The sequence below is a fragment of the Candida oxycetoniae genome (assembly GCF_023343755.2).
Source record: "Candida oxycetoniae strain CBS 10844 chromosome Unknown scaffold15, whole genome shotgun sequence".
Taxonomy (NCBI): Eukaryota; Fungi; Ascomycota; class Pichiomycetes; order Serinales; family Debaryomycetaceae; genus Lodderomyces; species Lodderomyces oxycetoniae.
Window position 1 is genome coordinate 155428 of NW_026055482.1, and position 21011 is coordinate 176438.

General features: G+C 38.8%; 13 protein-coding genes across 13 annotated transcripts; 3 read left to right on the top strand and 10 right to left on the bottom strand. All coding sequences in view use genetic code 12, as the record gives it.

The window, feature by feature from the left end:
• Positions 1-11: 11 nt before the first annotated feature.
• On the bottom strand, positions 12-1529 carry KGF56_004339 (E3 ubiquitin-protein ligase; the record flags this gene model as incomplete). The annotated part of the gene is made up of 1 exon (XM_049325768.1): positions 12-1529. One exon carries the CDS (start codon positions 1527-1529, stop codon positions 12-14), a length of 1518 nt encoding a protein of 505 aa, XP_049178625.1.
• A 302-nt stretch (positions 1530-1831) lies between these two features.
• KGF56_004340 (uncharacterized protein) lies at positions 1832-3058 on the bottom strand (the record flags this gene model as incomplete). The annotated part of the gene is made up of 1 exon (XM_049325769.1): positions 1832-3058. The coding sequence occupies one exon, from the start codon at positions 3056-3058 to the stop codon at positions 1832-1834; it is 1227 nt and encodes a 408-aa protein (XP_049178626.1).
• A 1068-nt stretch (positions 3059-4126) lies between these two features.
• On the bottom strand, positions 4127-6751 carry KGF56_004341 (protein serine/threonine phosphatase; the record flags this gene model as incomplete). Its single annotated transcript, XM_049325770.1, has 1 exon — positions 4127-6751. One exon carries the CDS (start codon positions 6749-6751, stop codon positions 4127-4129), a length of 2625 nt encoding a protein of 874 aa, XP_049178627.1.
• Positions 6752-7724: 973 nt separating this feature from the next.
• On the top strand, positions 7725-8735 carry KGF56_004342 (putative endodeoxyribonuclease; the record flags this gene model as incomplete). The annotated part of the gene is made up of 1 exon (XM_049325771.1): positions 7725-8735. One exon carries the CDS (start codon positions 7725-7727, stop codon positions 8733-8735), a length of 1011 nt encoding a protein of 336 aa, XP_049178628.1.
• Positions 8736-8765: 30 nt separating this feature from the next.
• Positions 8766-9512, bottom strand: TPI1 (triose-phosphate isomerase; the record flags this gene model as incomplete). The annotated part of the gene is made up of 1 exon (XM_049325773.1): positions 8766-9512. The coding sequence occupies one exon, from the start codon at positions 9510-9512 to the stop codon at positions 8766-8768; it is 747 nt and encodes a 248-aa protein (XP_049178629.1).
• A 352-nt stretch (positions 9513-9864) lies between these two features.
• KGF56_004344 (acid phosphatase) lies at positions 9865-10677 on the bottom strand (the record flags this gene model as incomplete). Its single annotated transcript, XM_049325774.1, has 1 exon — positions 9865-10677. The coding sequence occupies one exon, from the start codon at positions 10675-10677 to the stop codon at positions 9865-9867; it is 813 nt and encodes a 270-aa protein (XP_049178630.1).
• Positions 10678-11632: 955 nt separating this feature from the next.
• KGF56_004345 (uncharacterized protein) lies at positions 11633-12616 on the bottom strand (the record flags this gene model as incomplete). Its single annotated transcript, XM_049325775.1, has 1 exon — positions 11633-12616. The coding sequence occupies one exon, from the start codon at positions 12614-12616 to the stop codon at positions 11633-11635; it is 984 nt and encodes a 327-aa protein (XP_049178631.1).
• Positions 12617-12846: 230 nt separating this feature from the next.
• On the top strand, positions 12847-14634 carry KRS1 (lysine--tRNA ligase; the record flags this gene model as incomplete). Its single annotated transcript, XM_049325776.1, has 1 exon — positions 12847-14634. The coding sequence occupies one exon, from the start codon at positions 12847-12849 to the stop codon at positions 14632-14634; it is 1788 nt and encodes a 595-aa protein (XP_049178632.1).
• Positions 14635-14711: 77 nt separating this feature from the next.
• On the bottom strand, positions 14712-15611 carry KGF56_004347 (tRNA methyltransferase; the record flags this gene model as incomplete). The annotated part of the gene is made up of 1 exon (XM_049325777.1): positions 14712-15611. One exon carries the CDS (start codon positions 15609-15611, stop codon positions 14712-14714), a length of 900 nt encoding a protein of 299 aa, XP_049178633.1.
• A 136-nt stretch (positions 15612-15747) lies between these two features.
• On the top strand, positions 15748-16506 carry KGF56_004348 (mitochondrial 37S ribosomal protein uS10m; the record flags this gene model as incomplete). The annotated part of the gene is made up of 1 exon (XM_049325778.1): positions 15748-16506. The coding sequence occupies one exon, from the start codon at positions 15748-15750 to the stop codon at positions 16504-16506; it is 759 nt and encodes a 252-aa protein (XP_049178634.1).
• A 121-nt stretch (positions 16507-16627) lies between these two features.
• On the bottom strand, positions 16628-17320 carry KGF56_004349 (uncharacterized protein; the record flags this gene model as incomplete). The annotated part of the gene is made up of 2 exons (XM_049325779.1): positions 16628-17244; positions 17305-17320. 2 exons carry the CDS (start codon positions 17318-17320, stop codon positions 16628-16630), a joined length of 633 nt encoding a protein of 210 aa, XP_049178635.1.
• A 252-nt stretch (positions 17321-17572) lies between these two features.
• On the bottom strand, positions 17573-18658 carry KGF56_004350 (uncharacterized protein; the record flags this gene model as incomplete). Its single annotated transcript, XM_049325780.1, has 1 exon — positions 17573-18658. One exon carries the CDS (start codon positions 18656-18658, stop codon positions 17573-17575), a length of 1086 nt encoding a protein of 361 aa, XP_049178636.1.
• A 387-nt stretch (positions 18659-19045) lies between these two features.
• Positions 19046-20650, bottom strand: DLD2 (D-lactate dehydrogenase; the record flags this gene model as incomplete). The annotated part of the gene is made up of 1 exon (XM_049325781.1): positions 19046-20650. The coding sequence occupies one exon, from the start codon at positions 20648-20650 to the stop codon at positions 19046-19048; it is 1605 nt and encodes a 534-aa protein (XP_049178637.1).
• Between the last annotated feature and the right edge of the window lie 361 nt (positions 20651-21011).

Sequence of the window (21011 nt, forward strand, 5' to 3'; positions counted from 1 at the left end):
CTATTAAAATGCTATTTGCTAACCAACTTGAATGTACTTAAAGTGTCACTTTTGGAGTGGTATGACATTAAATATACTACACCGTCTTTTTCCACATTATTTTTAGTTGAGTAAAGCTGTAGGTTATCTTCCAGGGTATCTATTTTTTCTGGATTTTTCCAACTTCGAGTCTTCTTTTGATAAACACAACTGGTAAAGCGGTTTCCATGTTTCACAATAATCATACTTGAAGTTGGGTCCATAAAGAAAGAGTCAACCACGTAGTTGAACTCTAATTTATTAGCTTCAATGTCTTTTCTCAAATCAAAAACTTGTATAGTGCTAAGTTTAGCCGTGACTGACAATAAAAGTAACCAATATCCATTCGACGCAAAACTCAACTGAGTCAACCGTTTATGAGCTGGTTTGAAAACGGCTAAAGTATCCTTTTGTACAAGACTTGAAAGTTTCACTTCGTTGCCGTCAAAAGCAGCAAATATCTCTCCATCACCATGAATGGCAGGGAACAGTAAAGGCTTGGCAACAGAATTTTTTGATAGTATAGATTGAGTATCAGTTATGAACCATGATTTTTGAGTGAAAACAATGAAAAGGTCTAAAGTAGGGTGGGCTATAATTTGAGTGATACTTCCTACTTCCAGATTCAGCTCCAGAGCTTGCTCGGGATCCTCATTCAATTTCAATTCGGTTTTGCTGGTGGAAAATTTTAGTCTATTCTTAGAAGCAACGGCAATAGTCTTGTTGTTATTCACACATACTAAATCAACCGACTCAAATCCTGTGTCCCATACATTTGTCCCGCTCGATAGGGTATTCAATATCACTTTACTTCCATTTACACCTACTACTCCCTTGATTTCGTTATTAAAACAAACTAATTTTACATTCTCTATTTTTTCTTCTTTGTTTTCTCCAAACACTTTTTCAAAAGTGTCCTGAATCACAGTTTCAAACTTATCACTGGCATAGGGAAACTTCACCTTTTGCGACTTGTGTAGTTTAAACAATGCATCTCTCGCGATTTCAATATCTTTCAACTTCAATTTTTTTACTTCTTCTTCTTCTTCTTCTTGTTCTTGTTCTTCTTCACTCTTTACCTCTAAAGAAAGAGCCAACTTCTCCAAGGCCTCCCTTGCTTCATCTCGTTCTCGTATCGCCTTTGCGGCAACATTCATCGCAGCATCTTGTCTATATAGCGCCGCGCTCAATTCCTCTTTCAACTTCTGTATATTCTTTCGGAGTGTGAATATTTCCAAAACTGTTGAATCCCACTCATTTTGAAATGTGGCCAACAAGCTAGGTATAGATGTAGCTGCAGACGGGTTAGGTGGGACTATATGAGGTGACAGTGATTGTGCCGAATCCAACTTAATTGGTATTAATTCATCTAATGTCAATGGTTGATTATTTATGGGATCAGTTCCACTTGTTGAAACATATTTTTCAATATATCTTCGTTCAAATACCGCACCGCTTTTTGGTGACACTATAGGATCTTTAACCACCTCACCGGAAAGGGCACATATCATGTTATCAATTGAGTGTTACCAATTGAGAAAATCTATCTAATCTGAACAACAAGCTTAAACTTATATCAGTTAAAGTATCTGACTGTTTTTTTTTTTTTCATTTTTTTCAGCATAGAAATGGTAGTGCTTGATGAAAAGAAGGGCTCTAATACATGTGTAGATGGACTTGCTCTGATTGAGGTATGCAATATTGGACTTGGTATACATCTTTACATCCTGTTAGTCGGAGAAAAAGAGAGAGAGAGAGAGAGAGAGAGAGAGCTGATTGTGTCAAAATTTATTAATTTCTTGTTCACTGTCTATCAATATTTTTCACCATGATGTTCATAAGCGACTGTTTCCACCCGTCTATATCTCCTCCTTCCAGTTCCAAAGCATCCACAGCAATGACCCAACAAGTTGAATATCACAACCAATAGAGCGGCCACAGCTGCAGACCAAGCAAACGCATAAAAATTTATCGACAAAAACGATTTTATTCCGAAATCACCAACATTCTCATTCACTAGTCTTCGAACATAAGCATAACAGCCAGTGATTAAAGCAGCACCCAAGATCGATATGATGAAAATTGCAAATTGAAACATGAAATTCAAGAAGGATAGACAACAGCTATCTGGAGATAAGCAAAATGCCAAAAGTTGGAAAATAATAGAAATAAATGACAAGCAAGCAGCAATGACCATCAACGCAAATCCAGCTAATGTTAGATTATTCAATGTCTCTAAATTCTTTTGAAGATCACCTGGTAAATGCAAATCCTCGTTTGTAAGATTACCAATAAGCACCTTTAGTTCATTTTTATATTGAGCAGATAATTGATTAACTACTTGAGATTGTGTATCAACAGCAACTCCATCGATTGTTCTATTCATTTCCTGCTTAAAAATCTCCACGGGATCAAAGAAAAAACCAGCTTTTGGTGGAGAGCACCAAGTATAGTTGACTTTTGAGTTGTCAAAGTTTTGGTCAATAAATCTTCCCAACGCATTGTCAAACGTGGTGGTACCATTGGAGATTCTCTCACCACGGCAGTAACCCCAAAAACTTGTGGAATAAACATCAGCAATACCCAACTCTGCAGGTGTCACATTATTTAGTAAGTCGGCAATAGCGGCTTGAACAGTCGAGACAATTTCTCCAGTTGATGTTGGGACACTCGAAGGGATAGAAATTCCTACAGATGATGCGACATTAGCTAAATTCGAAGTGAATCCTGGCTGATTGATTAAACTAGTAGCAGCAGCAGCCAAACCCGTTGGTATTGCAATTGTAGGTGTTGCAGTTGTGTCTTCTCTTTTTAAATCCACATCTCCTCTCTTCAAATCCGGGTGTTGTCTCTTCCCAAATGAGCCCACAGAGTCGTCAATTATTTTCTTCAAGTCCAACCCGTTTAAATGAAAATTAATCAAATAAGTTGGTGTTAAATACGACTTATTTTCATATGAGCCAGTCACTGCAAAACAAGTAAGTATTAAACACGCTAAAGAAAAGAATATTAGTATTAACCTGAAACAACCGTATAACATGGTGGATAGCCCTTATAGCAAGGTGATAATAGAGTAGTAGTAGCTCTACCTAACTATAGAATATATATATATATATAAGCTGAAAAAAAAAAAAATTATTATTACCTGTAACGAATGAATAAGAAAAAACAAAACGACACGAGTTTTTATATGAAACAATAATGTTGGTTGTTACTAGTTGGTAGTGTAAAATTCATTACATGGCTTAGATTAGTTAAAGTGTTGAGGGTCACTTTGAAAATCTTTGCCTGTGATGTCTGCTTGTCCCTGCCGCAGCTTGTTGTTTGTTACAAATTGTGTGTGCCCAAAGAATGACAAGAATGACTAGTGATTGATTTAATGAATCAGCTTAAACTTACTCAAAATCAGATTAGTTTTCGTGTGTTTATTTTTAGCACCAAAAGAAAATGTCTACAGGGAGAAAAGAAATGTCTACAGGGGAAAAGAAAAAGAAATGTCGGCAACTAAACGGGAAAAGGCTGGGGAAAAAAAAAGAATTTATCAGTAACAGTGGCAGTAGTAGTGGCAGTGACAATGTCGGTGAAAATGGAAGCAGCAGTAGTAGCAGCAGTAGTAGCAGCAGTAGTAGCAGTAGCAGCAGCAGTAGCAGTAGTGGCTATGCAAATCAATATTTAGAAATCTTTTACTACTGCGGCCCTATATGTGATTCATAACCGTTAAAAAAAAAAAAAGAAAAAAAAGAGGCTGGTTGAAATGTTGCATGCTTATTGATTTAAATTTTTTTTTTTGTTCATCAAAAAGCAAGCCATCTTCATCTCCTTGATCTGTTATCAGGATTTGCTTATAGAGAAGAAACTTTTCTCTACAAACCAAAAACCATCAATAGATGTTATAGATAACATCCTGTATCTCTTTGCACCACTTTTTTCAAAATTCACCATTTCCTCCTTTTTTTTTTCAAAAATCACCATTCCTCCTCTTTTTCAGTACCACTTTTTTTTTTGTTTTTTTTTACAATTACAGTAGGGGCTTATTTATTACACATCAATGATTAAATAATATCAGAAAAAAAAATAACAACAAAACAACTTCCCTTGATATTTTCCTTCAATCTTCTAAATCGTTGAATCCATCTAAGAGTTCTTGCTCCAAATCGTCTAACTCATCATTGAGCTCTGGTATATTTTCAGTTTTTTGTTTTTTAGTATCGAGTTCTTCATTGCTCATCACTTTCCTCTTTTTGTTGTAAATATCTTTGATAAATGAATCATGATTATTTATGCTGGTTTCCTCATTTTCCTCTTTATTATCTTTTTCTTCAAGGTCCATATTTCCATCGTTTTCACTGACTATGCTTGTTTTCAATCCATTCGAGTCTTTTCCTTCTTTACCACCATCTTCTTCGTCTTTTCCTTCTTTACCAACACCGCCTTCTTCGTCTTCTCCTTCATCATCATCATCATCATCATCATCATCACCTTCTTCTTCATCTTCGCTTAATCCAGCTAAGAAATCATCAACTTCCTGATTGGCTTCATCTAAATTGTAATCTTCAAAAGAGTTAATCAACCCTAGTTTTTGCCCTTCATTTTCTCCATTCCCTCCAATTGATGATGATGATGATGAAAATGACGACCTTGCTTCCTCTAGTCTCTTTTTATAACGGTCAACTTCACTTTCTTTTACAGCCCACAATTTTGGATTACTAGTTGCTATCAAATAATCCTTTTCATCAACTTTACTCCATGTGCTCAAACAAGAAAATAACCAATCGGGATTAACCATCTTTATAGAATCACCATACAATTTAAGCGCTGCTCTCGCCTTGAATGTAGGCCCACAGTCTTCACTGACATCTTTGCATATAACGTGCGTGACTTCTGGGTATACTTCATTAACAACATTCACACCAAACTGCTTACACCATATCACTATATCCGCGGAATCTAAATTGACTCCAAGAGGAATTATCCCGGAAAATAATATCGTAATTCCTGCTAAACATTTACTCTTCATTTGGGGTATTATCTCAGTCAAATTAGGCTTTGGGTCCAAATTCTTATCAAAAATTTCATAATATGCCCGATGCACATCTTGTAGTACCTTATTCAATGCAATGAGTTCATTGTCATCATCATACAATAAATTATCCTCTTCATCGCTATCATCTGCATCATCCAGCGACTCAACCGATTTGCTTCCATCTGAATGTTTTTCGTGCATCTGCTCGAGGTCATGCTGTAGCTTAGCCAATGGTCGGTCGTGCTGTTGTTGCTCAATAGATTGATTTCGCGTGAGTGACTGTGCTAGTAGAAGATTCGTATTATCTTCGCCGCCGCCCAACTCAAGAATTCTATCAACGGGATTCGCTGGCACATCAGGCTTAGCTTCAGTGTCTGCAGTGTAACCTTCCCCTTCTAGGTCTTCATCTTTGTCTCTGTCTCCTTCTCTTCCTTCTGTTCCTTCTGTTCCTCCTGTTCCTCCTATTCCTCCTATTACTTCTGTTTCTTCTGTTTCTTCTGTTTCTTCACATTTTTCATCATCACCTTGATCTTCACCTTCTCTTTCACCATCACACTCTTTCCCTTCACCCAGTTGTCTTTGTCTTTGTCTTTGTCTTTGTTTTTCTTTATTCATTTTTGATTCCGCAGCAGCTTCTAGTTTGGCAATGGATTTTCTCTTCTTTATTGGCCCTGTGAGCTGCCCACTCTTTTTCGGTAAGAAACTTGAATTGATATCGCCAATACCAACAAAAAAGTCATATGGTACTACTTTGATCAAATTGCTTTCCCACTGCCACACGTCTCCTCTATCATCGATAATCACAACCATTGATTGATCAACAGGGAACAATCTCTTTAAATTCTTATGGGTTAAAGATCCGCTCTCATCACGACTCAATATCCTATCACCAAAATATTTGCCATCGGGATCTATAATTTTAGCAATCTCCAAAGCATAATTCCTTGTCGCCATAGTATATATATGCATCTCATATTTCTCATCCATTTTTTCCAAAAACTCAGCTAGACCGGGACGTACCTTGACATAGTACCAACATTTTGTTGGTGCTAATTTTGGACCCGTCCAACCTGCAGGAACAACTGGATCCTCCTCCAAGCAAAAAGTTTTGACATCTTTCACCGCCGGGTAGTTTGGGTTTGAGGGATCCAGCTGCCATTCTCCAACTGTAGGATCAACGGTTGCATGAATCACAGTCTGATCCAAATCAACAACTAAAATTAATTTCTTCTCATTGTTCAACCTGTCGGTTGTACCGTGTTCGATCTTTGCTGCTTCATCAAAGCTTATCTTCAAATCGGTGTTGTCATGAGACATGGCAATAGTAGCCCTCTCTTCATAATCGTAGCCGGAATAATCTTTTTCCTCGTCAAGGGATTTGCCGCATAACGCGCAGAGACCACCATACTGCACCGTGTGGGCACAGGCTTCCTTTATATGCAAGATATCGATATCGCTATGAGTGATCTCCTCATTGGCCCTTACGTTTATTTTTTTAACCTCGCCTTCAATAGGGCTTTCAAAAGTGCCTATACATTCAACACGAATTTTTTTGGGAGGCTCCTCTTTTGAGTGAGGATCGTCCTGGTAGGTCCAGTACTTATAATTGAAGATCTCCTTGTGTTTCTCGATCGAGTCTCCCTGTTTACATAGTATCGAGGAGATTATTACTGGGAAGGGTAGCGAGACAGGTAGTTTAATAGCAGTCATCAGTTCTGTCATCGCGCTGTATATAATAAAAAGGGGTCGGGTCCGGGGGGGGGGGAATTGTGCTTGTGCTTGTGCTTGTGCTCGAAAAATCAGCAAATATCTATAAAATAGTCGAGTAGGAATTAAATATTGGTCTCACCATATATGTGATACTCCCTATAGGGACTCGTGATACTTGGTATTTTGTTTCGGATGGGCAAAAGAAAGTAATAGCAGCTTTTCAAATCCTTTTGTTTTCATTTTCTATAAGCCGCTTTTTTTTTTCTGCTGATTGAAAATTGTAAAATGATTCCCACAGTTGAGTTTTGCTTTATTTGAGTTAGAAGACATACTTTGACCTAGTTATAAGTGTGTAGAAGGTTGGTTAAGACAAACGGGGTGGAGTTAGGGAAGGAAGAAAAAAGTTGGTGGTTTTAATGGACGGGTTTATCCAGGAAATCGGCGTTGAAATGTCGAACAACACTATCGAGCAGAGCGAGATAGTGTTGTAATAAGGCTCTGCTCAATAGTGTTGAAACAAGCTACTGAGTGTCACTATCTCGCTTTGCTCAATAGTGTTGAAACAAGCTACTAAGTGAGGTAGAAGAATAGTGGCGGACAGATTAGGGTTGATAGTTGGTGTATTATAGGTTAAGACTATATAATTTTCCAATGTGAAGCTTTAAATAAGTTGAGAGCTGACCCCTACTTGCAAGTTGGAGGTCTCGTGAACCTCGATTTTAGAGCTGACCCCTACTTGCAAGTTGGGGGTCTCGTGAACCTCGATTAGAGCTGACCCCTACAAATTAAAGGTCTTACGGGTTTGCTTTTTATTATCAATTGAGGGGCCACCATTTAAAGCCCCTTAAAAGCGTAAGGAAAAAAAAAGAAAAGCAAAGTATACGAGAAAGTATACGAGAAAGTATACAAAGATGGATATTTCATTTATACAAACTTTTCAATAGGTTTGTGACGCAAGCTATATTGCAAATACATGGAGGAGAAACCATTGATTGACTTGTCAGATAGCCACTGCCATTTCCACCCGGAAGCAACCTTTGAAGATGCACACAAATTTGCCGCTATTCTAAACAATAGCAATTCTTCAAAATACTTTTTCCACTTGATGACTACTCAGCATATAGATCTTGAATGCATGGATATTCTATTAGAGAATTTGAAGGAGAAAAACCTTATAGTGCCATATTTTGGTGTTCATCCTTGGTTTAGTCATTTGTTCTACTTGGGGTCCGAAAAACCAAGTAAAATAGATCATTACAATCTGGTATTGAAACCGCCTCCAACAAAAGAGTTGTTATCACAACTCCCCGAGCCATTGAGTCTACTTGAACGGTTTAATAGGATTTTAGAACTCGTTGCAAAATACGATTTACAAAAGTACGGTATTGGAGAAATCGGTTTGGACAAGTTGTTCCGAGTCCCTAAAACCGGTTTTTTGGGCAACCCCAACTGTAAAGAAGAAGAAAAGGAACAACAACTAGAAAAAGAACAACCAGAAAAAGAGGAGAAGCTCTCACCATCAAAAGTGACCTTGGCTCACCAGAAGGAGATATTCAGGCACCAGTTGGATTTTGCCAATAGGGTACAGAAACAAGTGTCAATACATTGCGTGAAAGCGCATGGAGCATTATTTGATGAGGTGAAAAAATACCCATTACTACGAGTGCTCCTACATTCTTACACCGGCTCAATAGACCAAGCTAAGTTATGGATAAGAACGTATCCTCGAGATAAGCTATTCTTTTCATTTTCCAATTGGATCAATGGCGAAAGAGAAGAATCTTTAAAATTATTGATCAATGAATTAGATGCCCGTCAAATCTTGACAGAAAGCGATATTTACGTAGACAAGCTTTTCATTCAAAACAAACGAGAAGAATACTTGAATCACTTGTTAGGTATTTATCAAAAATTAAACCAGTATATAGACTTTGACTCTTTGCAGGTCAAAGCCAACATGCTAACGTCAATAAACGCAATATAAAACTAGAAACAAGCTAGCTAGCTACTTTACCTATAATCTTGACTTGATGATGTTGACAAATTCTGGTTTCAATGAAGCACCACCAACCAAGAACCCATCAATGTCTGGTTTGTCTTTGAATTCAACGGCGTTCTTACCATTGACTGAACCACCATATAAAATTCTGGTAGCTTCGGCTTGATCCTTACCGATTGTCTTAACCAAGTGTTCTCTGATTTCCTTGTGAGTCTCTTGTGCGTCATCTGGAGTAGCAGCTAAACCAGTACCAATAGCCCAGACTGGCTCGTAAGCAACAACAACCTTAGACCAGTCGGAAACAATTTTGGAAACAGCATCCAACTGTCTAGCACATACCTGCAAGGTAATACCGCTCTTTCTCTCTTCCAAGGTTTCACCGATACACAAGATAACGCTCAAACCGTGATCCAATGCGTACTTGGTTTTTTCAGCAATGAACTCATCGCTTTCCTTGATAATGGTTCTTCTTTCCGAGTGACCGGTTAAGGTCCATTTAGCACCAGCATCAAGAATTTGCTCAGCACACAATTCTCCAGTGAAAGCACCACATGGCTTGTTGAAAACGTTTTGTGCACCTACTTGAACAGTTGGCTGTTTGTTCTCTTTGACTACCAAGTCAATGTACAAGGAAGGAGGACAGACAACAACCTCAACTTCCTTGGGCAAATCTTGAGTGTTTAAGTTTTCAACAATTTGAGTAATACTGGATTTGGTACCGTTGGCTTTGAAATTACCTCCAACAAAAAATTGACGTGCCATTGTTTGCTTTATCTCTACTTATAGAACTGAGTCAATTGATACAACTCTTTTACTCTTAAACAAGAATGAAAGAAAAAAGTAAGCTATTCAAGTTTGAAAATGTTGGAATTAAGGATCAATTTGAATTAGCCAAGGTGGAAAGTAGTGTACCGTGTAAATGTTGAAAAATTTCGCTTGAACCTTGTCCGGGGCAGAACTAAAGTAGTTAGAACAAAGGGAAGCAAACAAAGAGAGGGAAAGAGGAAGGAAGGAAGAAGGAAGGAGAGAGAGAGAGGTGATATCGTCTTGTATTGGTCTATTTTGAGGGCCACTAAATTGGTGCTAATTAGTATTATTGGTAGTTGGTATTATTTCATCTCGGTTCGTTAAGACTCTCGATACTACTATTGTTCTCACTTTGGTTTCCCATCTTCAACGTCGTAACCAATTGATTCTCATAGAGTCTCTTTGCTTCTGAGGAGTGAATATTTCTATACATTTCTGCAATTTTCTTGTCCTTTTCCCTTGTAGATTCTGCTGCTGGTTTCTGTGCCTCAATCATCTGTACTACTTCGTTATCTTCGGGCAATTGACAGAGAATAAATCTTTGGGAATTTCCCTTCTTTGCATCCAGCTCATCGTCCAGCTCACCGTCCAGCTCATCGTCCACGTTCTTCTTCTTCTTCCCCCCCTCCTTCACACACCAAACGCTCCATGTTTGTAACTTTGTTTTCAACTCATACCTCAAACTTTCTCGGTTCCTCTTCATTATCAAAAATTGACAATGCGGTATATTCTTTAGTGTCTCAAACTCTTCATATGTCCACTTGAACCATTTCATCAAAAATACCCTTGACCATATACCATGCGAAACCAAGACTAGTATATTTGGGAAATCGTCATTTTTGAATTGTCTATATAAACTCTCATTGAAACTGGCAACTCTGTCGTATACATCAGCTGCACTTTCCCCGTGTGGTATTCGGTAAAAAAAATGTCCATAGTCAGCACGCTCTTCCCAAATCTTTTCCATCTCTTGCGCCGACTGCTGAAAGTTGCCAAAATCTTGCTCCCTCATACGCGGCTCTTCTCGCACGTTAAAATCAACATTGGGAATCCCCTTTATACGCGATATAATGTTTTCACATGTTTGTCTAGTTCTCAAGTAGGGTGATGTATAGAACATAATCGATCTCTTACTTCGCTTACTATTGTTGCAGTCTTTAATAACACCATTTTGTAGAAAACCCGCTAGCACTTCGCCTGCTTGAAGAGATTGGCAATGTCCCTTTTTGGTCAATGGAACCAAATGATTTGGTGTATAAGAGTTTACAGACTTGTCACGATTCCCTTCAGATTCTCCATGTCTTACTATTAATATATACTGAGATAAACAAAAAATGAAAAGAAGAAAGAAAATGTTAGCTTTCTGAGATTCCCAAGACTATCATATCAATGGACAAATGGCTAGAAACATACCGTAGGCTTACCCATCTAGTGCTAAGATATATGTATCTATATCAGTTGCAAGAAGTTCAAAGTTAAAGGTTTCTTCTTTGGTAATGGTTTTAGCCTTTTTTTTCTCTCTCTATGTTCAAGTTTTCGCATTCTAATCGGTTACATCAGATGATGGACGGGAATACTTTGGTCACGCATACAGCCCATAAGCCTACTTCCCGTCTCACCTACCCCCCATAGCCCATGAGCCTACTTCCCGTCTCACCTAACCCCCTTAGCCCATTTTCTGTCTCACCCTTTTGGAGAGGTAAAACAAAGTTTAGACTTGAAGAATGACAATTTATTAGAGATGAAATATAAAGAGTTTTAGATTTCTACTGGGTCATTTTTTCAATTCAATTGATTAGAAGAAGAAGGAAAGAACACCTACCCACCTTCTCCCTCTCCCTCTCTCTTTCTATCTCTCACACACACACACACACACACACACACACTCTCTCTCTCTCTCTCTCCCCTTTTCTCCTTCTCTCTCTCCCTTTTTCTCCTTCTCTCTCTCTCGCTCTGCTCGATAGTGTTACTACAAAGTGTTGCCGATTCACTAGCTCGCTTTGCTCGCTAGTGTCAAGTGTTGCTCGATAGTATTAGTCAGTACTGCTCCACTAGCTCGCTCTGCTCGCTAGTGTCTACGCCAGTGTCAATTTTTCCTTTATCACAAAACTCTTTTGCAATTCCTCATCGCATTTCTTCAAAACATCATCAGCTAATGCATTGATTGAATGACTCTGCAATAAGTTATTATATCTTGATGGCTCAACAGGCAACCTAAAAAGTGACTTCCATTCTTCTGGGTCCAACTCCTTCTCACCAATTTTGGCTCTTTCTAAATTATCATACTTTCTTTGTTGTTTCCATTGCTGGATCTTGGACAGCTCTTTCAGATACTGCCTTTGGTAATAATTAAAATTATTCTGATCATAGTTGAAGGAGTCAACTTGACCACATAACGATTCCAATAAATGGGTTATTGAACTTGAGTGCGACAAAAGATTAAGAACCTTCAATTCCGACTCTGTAGTCTTGGGCACTGATGTATTTGACAAGAATAAATCAACTAATGCTTGGTTTTGTACATCTATTTCCAATTGCTCAAAAATGCTCAAGTATGAAATTTCATGCTTGTCCAAATCCTTGGACTTCCACCGACCATCCATATATGCAGACATGAACCCAGGGGATAATCTCAACGCTTTCAAATCAACCTCTTGACCTATACTCGACATGTTGTGTACAAGGATAAACATGTTGGGATTAAGCAACTGTTGTTGAGCTAACCCTTCAATCAACTGCGTAGTGACAAAGTTACCCGAGATTGATGATTGAAACCAACCTTGCAATTCAACTCCATATCCGAGTTTTTTGTAACTCTCAAGTAAATCCCTTTGATATTGACCTCCGCTTCTAGACTTGAAGGAGCCCCCTTCATACTGGTCCGGATAAGGGTATGGGAATGCATGCGTTATATCAAGCGACTCCTCATCATCAAATCCTAATAATGCTCCCGAAAATAATGCCGGATGATGTTCTGCTGTGTGTCTAAGTAAAGACAACAAGACAGATGAGGAAATACTCACTGTATCAATGGAGGACGGTTCGTACTTACTCGGCATTGGTGTTCGCTGTTTGGTGTTCCAACTTTTATTACCTTGCCCTTTTGATATCTCTTGCTGTACAAAAAATACCTTCTGCTACTATTGAAAATTTTTCACCCACATCAGAAAAACCAGAATGAGTAATGAGCTTAATTGAAAAAAAAAAAAAATTTACTAAAGAAGAAGAAGAAGAAGATTATTCCATCTCATAGTTCATTATTACCACCTACCACCTACCACCTGAAGAGATGTCAGAAGTTGATAAAGTTGCTGAACAGGTCCAGAAAACTTACTTGGACGATGTTACTGGAGAGCAAGTCTCTAAGACCGAATTAAAAAGGAGACAAAAGCAAAGGGCTATTGAAGCTAAGAAGGCTCAAAAAGCAGCAGCAGCAGCAGCAGCAGCACCAGAGCCCAGCAAAAAGAAAGATGAATTAGCCGACTTAAATCCAAACCAGTTTTACGAAATAAGGTCACGTCAAATCTCCGAATTGAGGGAGAAAAATTATGCTGATGCTTCAGCTTTCAACCCGTATCCTCACAAATTCGAAGTTACCAAGAACTTATCAGATTTCACCAAGGAATTTGGACACTTGAAAAGAGGAGAAACATTGCAGGATATTACCGTTTGTGTAGCTGGTAGAATCATGACCAAAAGAGAAGCTGGTTCCAAATTGAAATTTTACGTTTTGAAAGGTGATGGTGTTGAGGTGCAAATCATGGCACAAGCCCAGGATGCAGAGTCACCCGAGATTTACGAGAAGGAGCACGAAATTTTAAGAAGAGGTGACATTATCGGTGTTGTTGGGTACCCAGGAAAAACCGCGCCAGCCAAAGGTGGTGATGGTGAATTGTCGGTGTTTGCAACTAAAGTGCAATTATTGACACCTTGTTTACATATGTTACCCACCGAACATTACGGATTCAAAGATCAAGAAGCTAGGTACAGAAAACGTTATTTGGACTTGATTATGAACGACGCAAGCAGAGAGAGGTTTAGAGTTAGATCAAAAATTATTCAGTTTATTAGAAAATTTTTAGACGACAGAGACTTTGTTGAGGTTGAGACACCAATCTTGAATGTCATTGCTGGTGGTGCCACGGCTAAACCATTCACTACTCATCACAACGACTTGAACATGGAAATGTTTATGAGAATTGCCCCTGAATTGTTTTTGAAAGAGTTGGTTGTTGGTGGAATGGATAGAGTTTATGAGATTGGTAGACAGTTTAGAAACGAGGGTATAGACATGACGCACAATCCCGAGTTTACCACATGTGAATTTTATCAAGCTTATGCAGATGTTTATGATTTAATGGATACCACGGAGATGATGTTTTCAGAGATGGTAAAAGAAATTACTGGTGAGTACGTTGTTAAATATCATCCAGAAGGACCACAAGGTAAAGAATTGACATTGGACTTTTCGAGACCTTGGAAAAGGATTAACATGATGGAAGAATTGGAAAAAGTGTACAATGTCAAATTCCCATCTGGTGATCAATTACATACAGCCGAGACAGGGGAGTTTTTGCAAAAAGTGTTAAAGGATAACAATTTGGACTGCACGCCGCCATTAACTAATGCAAGAATGTTGGACAAGTTAGTTGGCGAATTAGAAGACGCATCAATTAACCCAACGTTCATCTTTGGCCATCCCCAAATGATGTCGCCATTAGCCAAGAGGGATAGAAACATCCAAGGCTTGTGTGAAAGATTTGAAGTGTTTGTTGCTACTAAAGAGATTTGTAATGCTTACACAGAATTGAATGATCCATTTGATCAAAGAGCAAGATTTGAAGAGCAAGCTAGACAAAAGGCTCAAGGAGACGACGAAGCACAAATGGTTGATGAAACTTTCTGTAATGCTCTAGAGTATGGATTACCTCCAACCGCCGGATGGGGATGTGGTATTGATAGATTGGCCATGTTTTTGACTGATTCCAACACAATTAGAGAAGTTTTGTTGTTCCCTACTTTGAAGCCAGATGCTTTAGTGTTGAAAGGAGAAGAACCTTTAAAAGAGGAGCAGTAAAACAGTGTATAGAAGGTGGTGGTGTTTCTTTTTTTCTCTTCCCCTTCTTCTTCTTCTTTTACTATATTCTAATTCATTCATCGCCTTGCCAACTCGCCTCTACGCTTCATTTCTAGCGCCGTCTTGTACGGCGGAGCAGTTGGTTTCTGCACCGGATCTAGCCTCTTGAAATCGCCATCAATGGCATAAGATGCGTCTGAGTCAATATCGTTGACATCGCCACAAGCGATAAATTCAACAATTGCTCTTTCTTCATGATTAGCCCCAACTGTTGTAGCAGTCTTTGTAGCAGCACCCATTAAGTTTGCCCCGGCAAAAAATTCACTTGTTGACTGATTATTGATTAGCTTTGGTGTCCAATGAAGAATAGGCTTATAATTTAAACAAACTAGAAACGCTTCTAAACTTGTCCCTCTTGAGCTTCGGGGTTTTGCACAAACTACTCTTTCAAAAAACTTTGCAAATTGCGCATATATTATATCAATGTCCTTACCTCTAAAAATCTTGGCAATTAAAGTGCCACCAGGTCTGAGTATACAAGTGGCTAGCTGTAATGCAGACCATACCAATTGGTGTTGTACATACTCGTCCAAATCGTGTAGACCTGTAACATCTGGTGCTCCATCACTACAGACAAAGTCTGCCAATTCGTTTTCGAAACAATCAAGAATTTGTTGAAGCGTGCTGGGGTGGGTTATATCGGCTTGTATTGTAGTAACCCCTTCTATCGGCGTCATAGGCTGCAAATCAACGGCAACTATTTTGGCAGATGAAGTAGTGGACAGATTTAATTTTGAGCTTAGCACCTGAGACCATGATCCTGGCGCTGCACAAAGATCAACTGCACGTGTGACACCACTTAGTATATCGAATTGTTGGTCAATCTGAAGCAACTTATAAGCCGAACGAGCTCGCCAACCTTCTTCCTTCGCTCGTCTATAATACAAATCTCTCTTATCCTTGTTTGTCTTTCCCATAGTCAAAACCTTACACTTGAATGAAAAATTAAAATGATGAAAAAAAAAAAAAAAAAAAATGAAAAAATGAAAAAGATTGAAGGTAGGAGTTGAAGTTGAAAAATTTTTTTAAAACGGTTCTTCAGCATCATTTATTATGCCTTCAGTTACCATGAGGGGCTTGTCGATGTTATATTTGCGAGTTAGCAAAAGAACGTTTTCATCGCAAAGCCTAAAATCACAAAAATTTCTTACGCCAAAGAAGCTTATAGAAAAGAGCCAAAAAGAATATCTAGAGAAGGAACAATTTCATCAACAATTGTTAAACGATCAGATTAAGTATGAGCCAAAGACTTTGAGCTCACATAGTTTACGAGCAGCAAGTAATAGTAAGAGACCAGTTCCTTTGAACGTGGAGCTATTAAAATATGTACCGCTTAGATTACCAAGAACTCATGGTGACGAAGTTTGCACTTTGACCTTGCGTGGCTACGATAATGATGATCTAACAAGAATTGGGGAGTTTGCTTTAAGAGCAGCTTATTACTTGGGAATACCCATGTCGAACCTTTTAAATTTAAAGACTGAAAAAAGACTATACACAGTGATAAAATCGCCATTTGCGCAAGCCAAGACGAAGCAGAATTTTCATAGAACCACGTATAACAAGAAAGTTGTTGCTTACGATGCTAACCCAGAAATTGTTGATTTGTGGTTGAGTTATGTCAACAAATACAATTTCCAGAATGTTGAATTGAAAGCTACTATATCCTCGTATGAAGGATTGGATTATAGTGAGCAGATTGCACAAGTGGAGAATTTGGAGCTCCCACTGGCCTACGAGGGTATAGAGGATCCAGTTGCATTAAAGGTTAAGGAGTTGTTGCAATCTGAAGAATTTAAAAATCACTTGTAAAAAAGATGCGAATAAGATTGAAAAGGTGCGAATAAGATGTAAAGAAGATGCGAAGATGTAAATAAGATGCTGCCATCAAGATGTAAGTAAAAAAGATGCAAAACTTGAGTCTTTTATTAGATCACCCGTATACGTCCCAACCATCCTCGGGGTCCTCTTCAGAATCCTCTTCTTTAGCCCTTCTAAGTTCCTCCTCTATCGCTTTTCTTCTATTTTGCTCAATTTCCAAAACATTAGTTCTACACATAGGACAAGTTGGATTCATACTTAGCCACGGCCCAATACATTCCAAGTCGAAATAGTGCTTTGTGGCTCCACCGCATGGCAATTTCACAATCAAGGGGTACTTGTCATCTTTGAACTTATTAGTACAAATCGGACAAAAATCGTTGTCACCTAAATTACTAGTTACCGGTATTCGTATTAAAGTATCTAAAAACTCTGGCGTGACACCCTTCTCTTTTGAACTTTGATTGCCCAATATATCAATCAATGACTCAGCTAACTCAGAGTTATCCATGGTACGAAGTTGATTCAAAGCTGCAGAAAGTGCATCTAGTGAGTCAGGAGATACAAAATCAACTTCTGACGGAGTAGTAGAAGCCTGGTTACCTCTTCGATGTATGAAAGCATCAATTATATTACTCAAAGTTTCATGATTTCGCCCGCGCTCAGATGTCCCCAGCTGTTGCTGTTGCTGTTGCTGCAGCTGCTGTTCCAGCGAAATATTGTGCTCCTCTAAATCAGCAGTTAGTTTATCAAATATCTACAAGGGTTAAAATAAAAAACACTACTTACCTTCGTAGTTAGACATTCCCTTAGAGGTCTGCAGAGAAATCTTAGTAAAATTCCAATTCTTAATATCAATGTATGTAGATTCCCTTTTTTTTTTTCACTCACTTGTATTTTCAAACATATATATTTTTTTTGTATTACAGCGGCAAATGAACTTTTCATTACAAACGTCATATAGATCGTCTGATGAGTAGCTCAGGTTTATTGCTGGTTGGCTATTTATCTGATAATTACTGGTTGGCTATTTATCTGATAATTGCTGGTTGGTTCTTTATCTGTTTATTGTCAAATTTATTCTTTCTTCGTATTGCCCATCATCACCGGCAAAAGTATCGTCTCTTTCCCTTTCGCCTAGATCTTGTAAGTTATGCGAGTAGTAATGTCCAAAATAATCCATTGATTTGTTAGTTAAAAGTAAGGGAGTCATTGGAGGATCGTCAAGAGGCGTTTGAACTGGATTCAAAATAGGCGAGTCGTCTCCAGTTATGTCCCCATTGCCACCCCATCGCTTTGCAGTTTGAGTTTGAAACTGATGTGCTGGCTTTTTATTGTTGCTATTGATTCCACCAATAGGCGGAGTTTGAGAAGAAAGCCAAAACCTCGATGGCGAGCCTCCTATTGATGTTGGGTCTAGATTAGGCGAGCTCGGCATCGAGTTCGCTACAGAGCTCGACACTTGCAATGGCTGAATTGTCACATATTCTACTGAGTTGGGGTGATTAAGATAAGCGAGCAAAGAGCCGCTACTGCTGCTGCAGGTGGTCGCTGCTGTTGTTGTTGGTGTTGTCGCTGTTTTGCTGTACTGTTGTAGTCTTTGTAGATTGAGGTAGGATCTTGTTTCCAAGTTCTTGGCTAGCAGAGTTGCCGGTTGCAGCAGTTGTGCAGCAGTTTGATTATTTGGATGGATAAACTTTGGCGGAAACTCCTGATTAAGGGACAACAAGGAAATGGTTGACGACGATGGAATTATCCTCCCATTTATACCTTTACCAACTGAGCTGGCTAGTAGTTGCGGTTCGGGATGGTCCATTAAATGTACAACATTGCTGTTACTACTACTACTAATCTCATTTGTATCGTCATTCTTGCATTCATTGATATGAAAAATGGGGCGATGTTGCAAATACAGTGTCTGATGCTGCTGCAAATACTGTGCAGGATGCTGCTGATGAGTATCTGAAGATAGACTTGACGACAAGATGGGTCGCCTTGAACTTCTTATATCTCGATTACTATTAATGCTTCTGTCACAAGGTATAAATGCCTTTTTTGTCTCCGGCGAAAGCTTCTCACTGATTGAAAGGTTATTGACGTAGCTTTCTAGACGTTCTGGTGGACTTATAGAACCAAAGGACATGCCAAAAAGGGCCAGTAAAAGTTATGACACAACAGAAACAGTATATCCAAACAAGTAATCTTTTGTATATCTTCCTCTATTGATAAATTTTTTCTCTCTTATCTTTTGCTTCTCCTCGTTTAACGCTGATAATTTCGTAAATTTTGAATTTTGACGAGATCTAAATGTCGTGCGCGCTGGATCAGGAGAAAAAAGAGTTTTACATAGTCTAAATGTCGTGTGTAATGATCAGGAGAAAAAAGAGTTTTTGAGACACTATTGAGCGAAGCGAGATAGTGTCTGTGGCAGCAAGTGTCGGTGTAGTCAGTGTCTGTGGCAGCAAGTGTTGCTCCGCTATCTCGCTTCGCTCAATAGTGTCGATAGTGTAGTAGATACTAGGTAGTGTCGCTAGTATTCCCCTTTATCATTTGGATCAATTTTGAATATTTTATCTGGATTCAAAATTCTATTTGGATCTAAACTCACCTTAATCTTCCTCATCATATTTATCGTATCATTTCCTAGCTCCAATTCGAGGAATCGTCTCTTGGCATTCCCAATTCCGTGTTCTCCAGTCGCTGTGCCTTCATTTCTCAACCCCAACTTAATCATCTGATCAACAAGAGCCTCAACTTGTACTTTTTCATTTTCCTTGTAAAAAATATCCGCGTGGAAATTGCCGTCACCTGCATGCGCCAATATGATGGACCGGAATTTAGATGCTTTGATCATCTTGTTGATTTCATGGAGCACAGATGATAAACGAGACAAGGGCACGGCAATATCCGTCACCCATATTCGCACATCCTCGTCAATCTCATTCTTTCCCCAATTGATCATGGCATAAAAGGCATTCTTCCTAGCAGAAAATAATTCCTCTTGCTCTTGTTTGTTCTCGGCAAAAGTGAAGCTTTTGGCTTGGTTCTCTTTAGTGATTTCTTCCAATACGCTCACATTCTCCTTAACAACAACATCATTGATTCCACCAATTTTGAAAAATACAGTGGGAAGCTCTAACCAAGGTCGCGTAATATACCCACTGTAATTCAAACAATGCATCATGTCTCCATCCAACAACTCTATAGCACTTGGTTGTATGCCAACTCTAAACACACGAGCCACCGTTTTTGTCGCTTCAAGAATCAGCGGGAATTGCACAACAACAACAGTCTCACTTCTGGGCTTTGGGTAAACCTTGCAAACGGCTTCAGTAACAATTGCCAAAGTGCCTTCACTGCCAATAAATAAATTTGTGAGATTGTACCCAGCACTTGATTTGCGTGGCCTCTGACGCGTCTTCACAATTGTTCCATCCGCCAACACTGCAGTGATGGATATGACATTCGCTGACATTGCCCCATATCTTGAAGCGTTTATTCCCGATGCATTGGTACCAATCATACCGGAGATCAAACCTTGAGGCCCGCAATCTGTGCCAAAAAATAACTCATATGGTTGCAACGCCGAATTAAGTTGTTGCCAATTAACACCAGCTTGAACAACTACATCCAAATCATTCTCATTAATTGCCAAAATTTTATTCATTTTGCTGGTATCCACTACAATACTACCTGGTCTTGTTGAGTGGAAGTGTCCTTCTAAACTTGACCCCCCTGAAAATGGTACCACTGGTATTTTCTCTCTATTACATATCTTTAACAACTGAGATACTTCTTCAGTGGTCTTGGGATATGCTACATACTCTGGAACCTCGTTTGCCAAAGGTTTGTGAGTAGTAAAGTCGTTACCAGTATGGTGCTCGATTTCAGGTTTACTATTCACAATTTGTATTCCACAATTTTTCAATTCTGGAATAAATTTTGATACATCTGAGCAATACTTTGGTGGTTTTAAATCAGTTAATCTGGTGGTGGAGCCATTGGGGAAGGAGTCACCCTGTGGTATGTTGATTGAGCAATTGCGTTGTCCGTACTTGTACGCAATTGATGAAACTACTACTGTGGCTGTAGCACTATAACCAATTAACTTCAACGATACCCTCCTCCAAGACATTTTTATACCTCAATCTCTTTATCTCCGATTTGCTATGCTATAAACCACTAATAAATGGTGGTTACTTCACTTTCAACTAATTGAACCGCTCAGCAACAGGATTATAGGTGTTGATGTTCACAGGAATGACGTGATTTCATACCTTTATTAATAAATTTTTTTTTTTCACATTGTACTTGAACCAAATCTATCTGTTATCTTTGACAAAGGAAAGATCATCACTGGTGCGAGGGGAGGAGACCTTTTCAAAAACCCTGAGACCAATACATGACATAACAGCTAGTAATCACAATCACCTCACAAACTCACACATATACATATATACATACATATATTATTGCAGGTCTGTATTAAAACAACA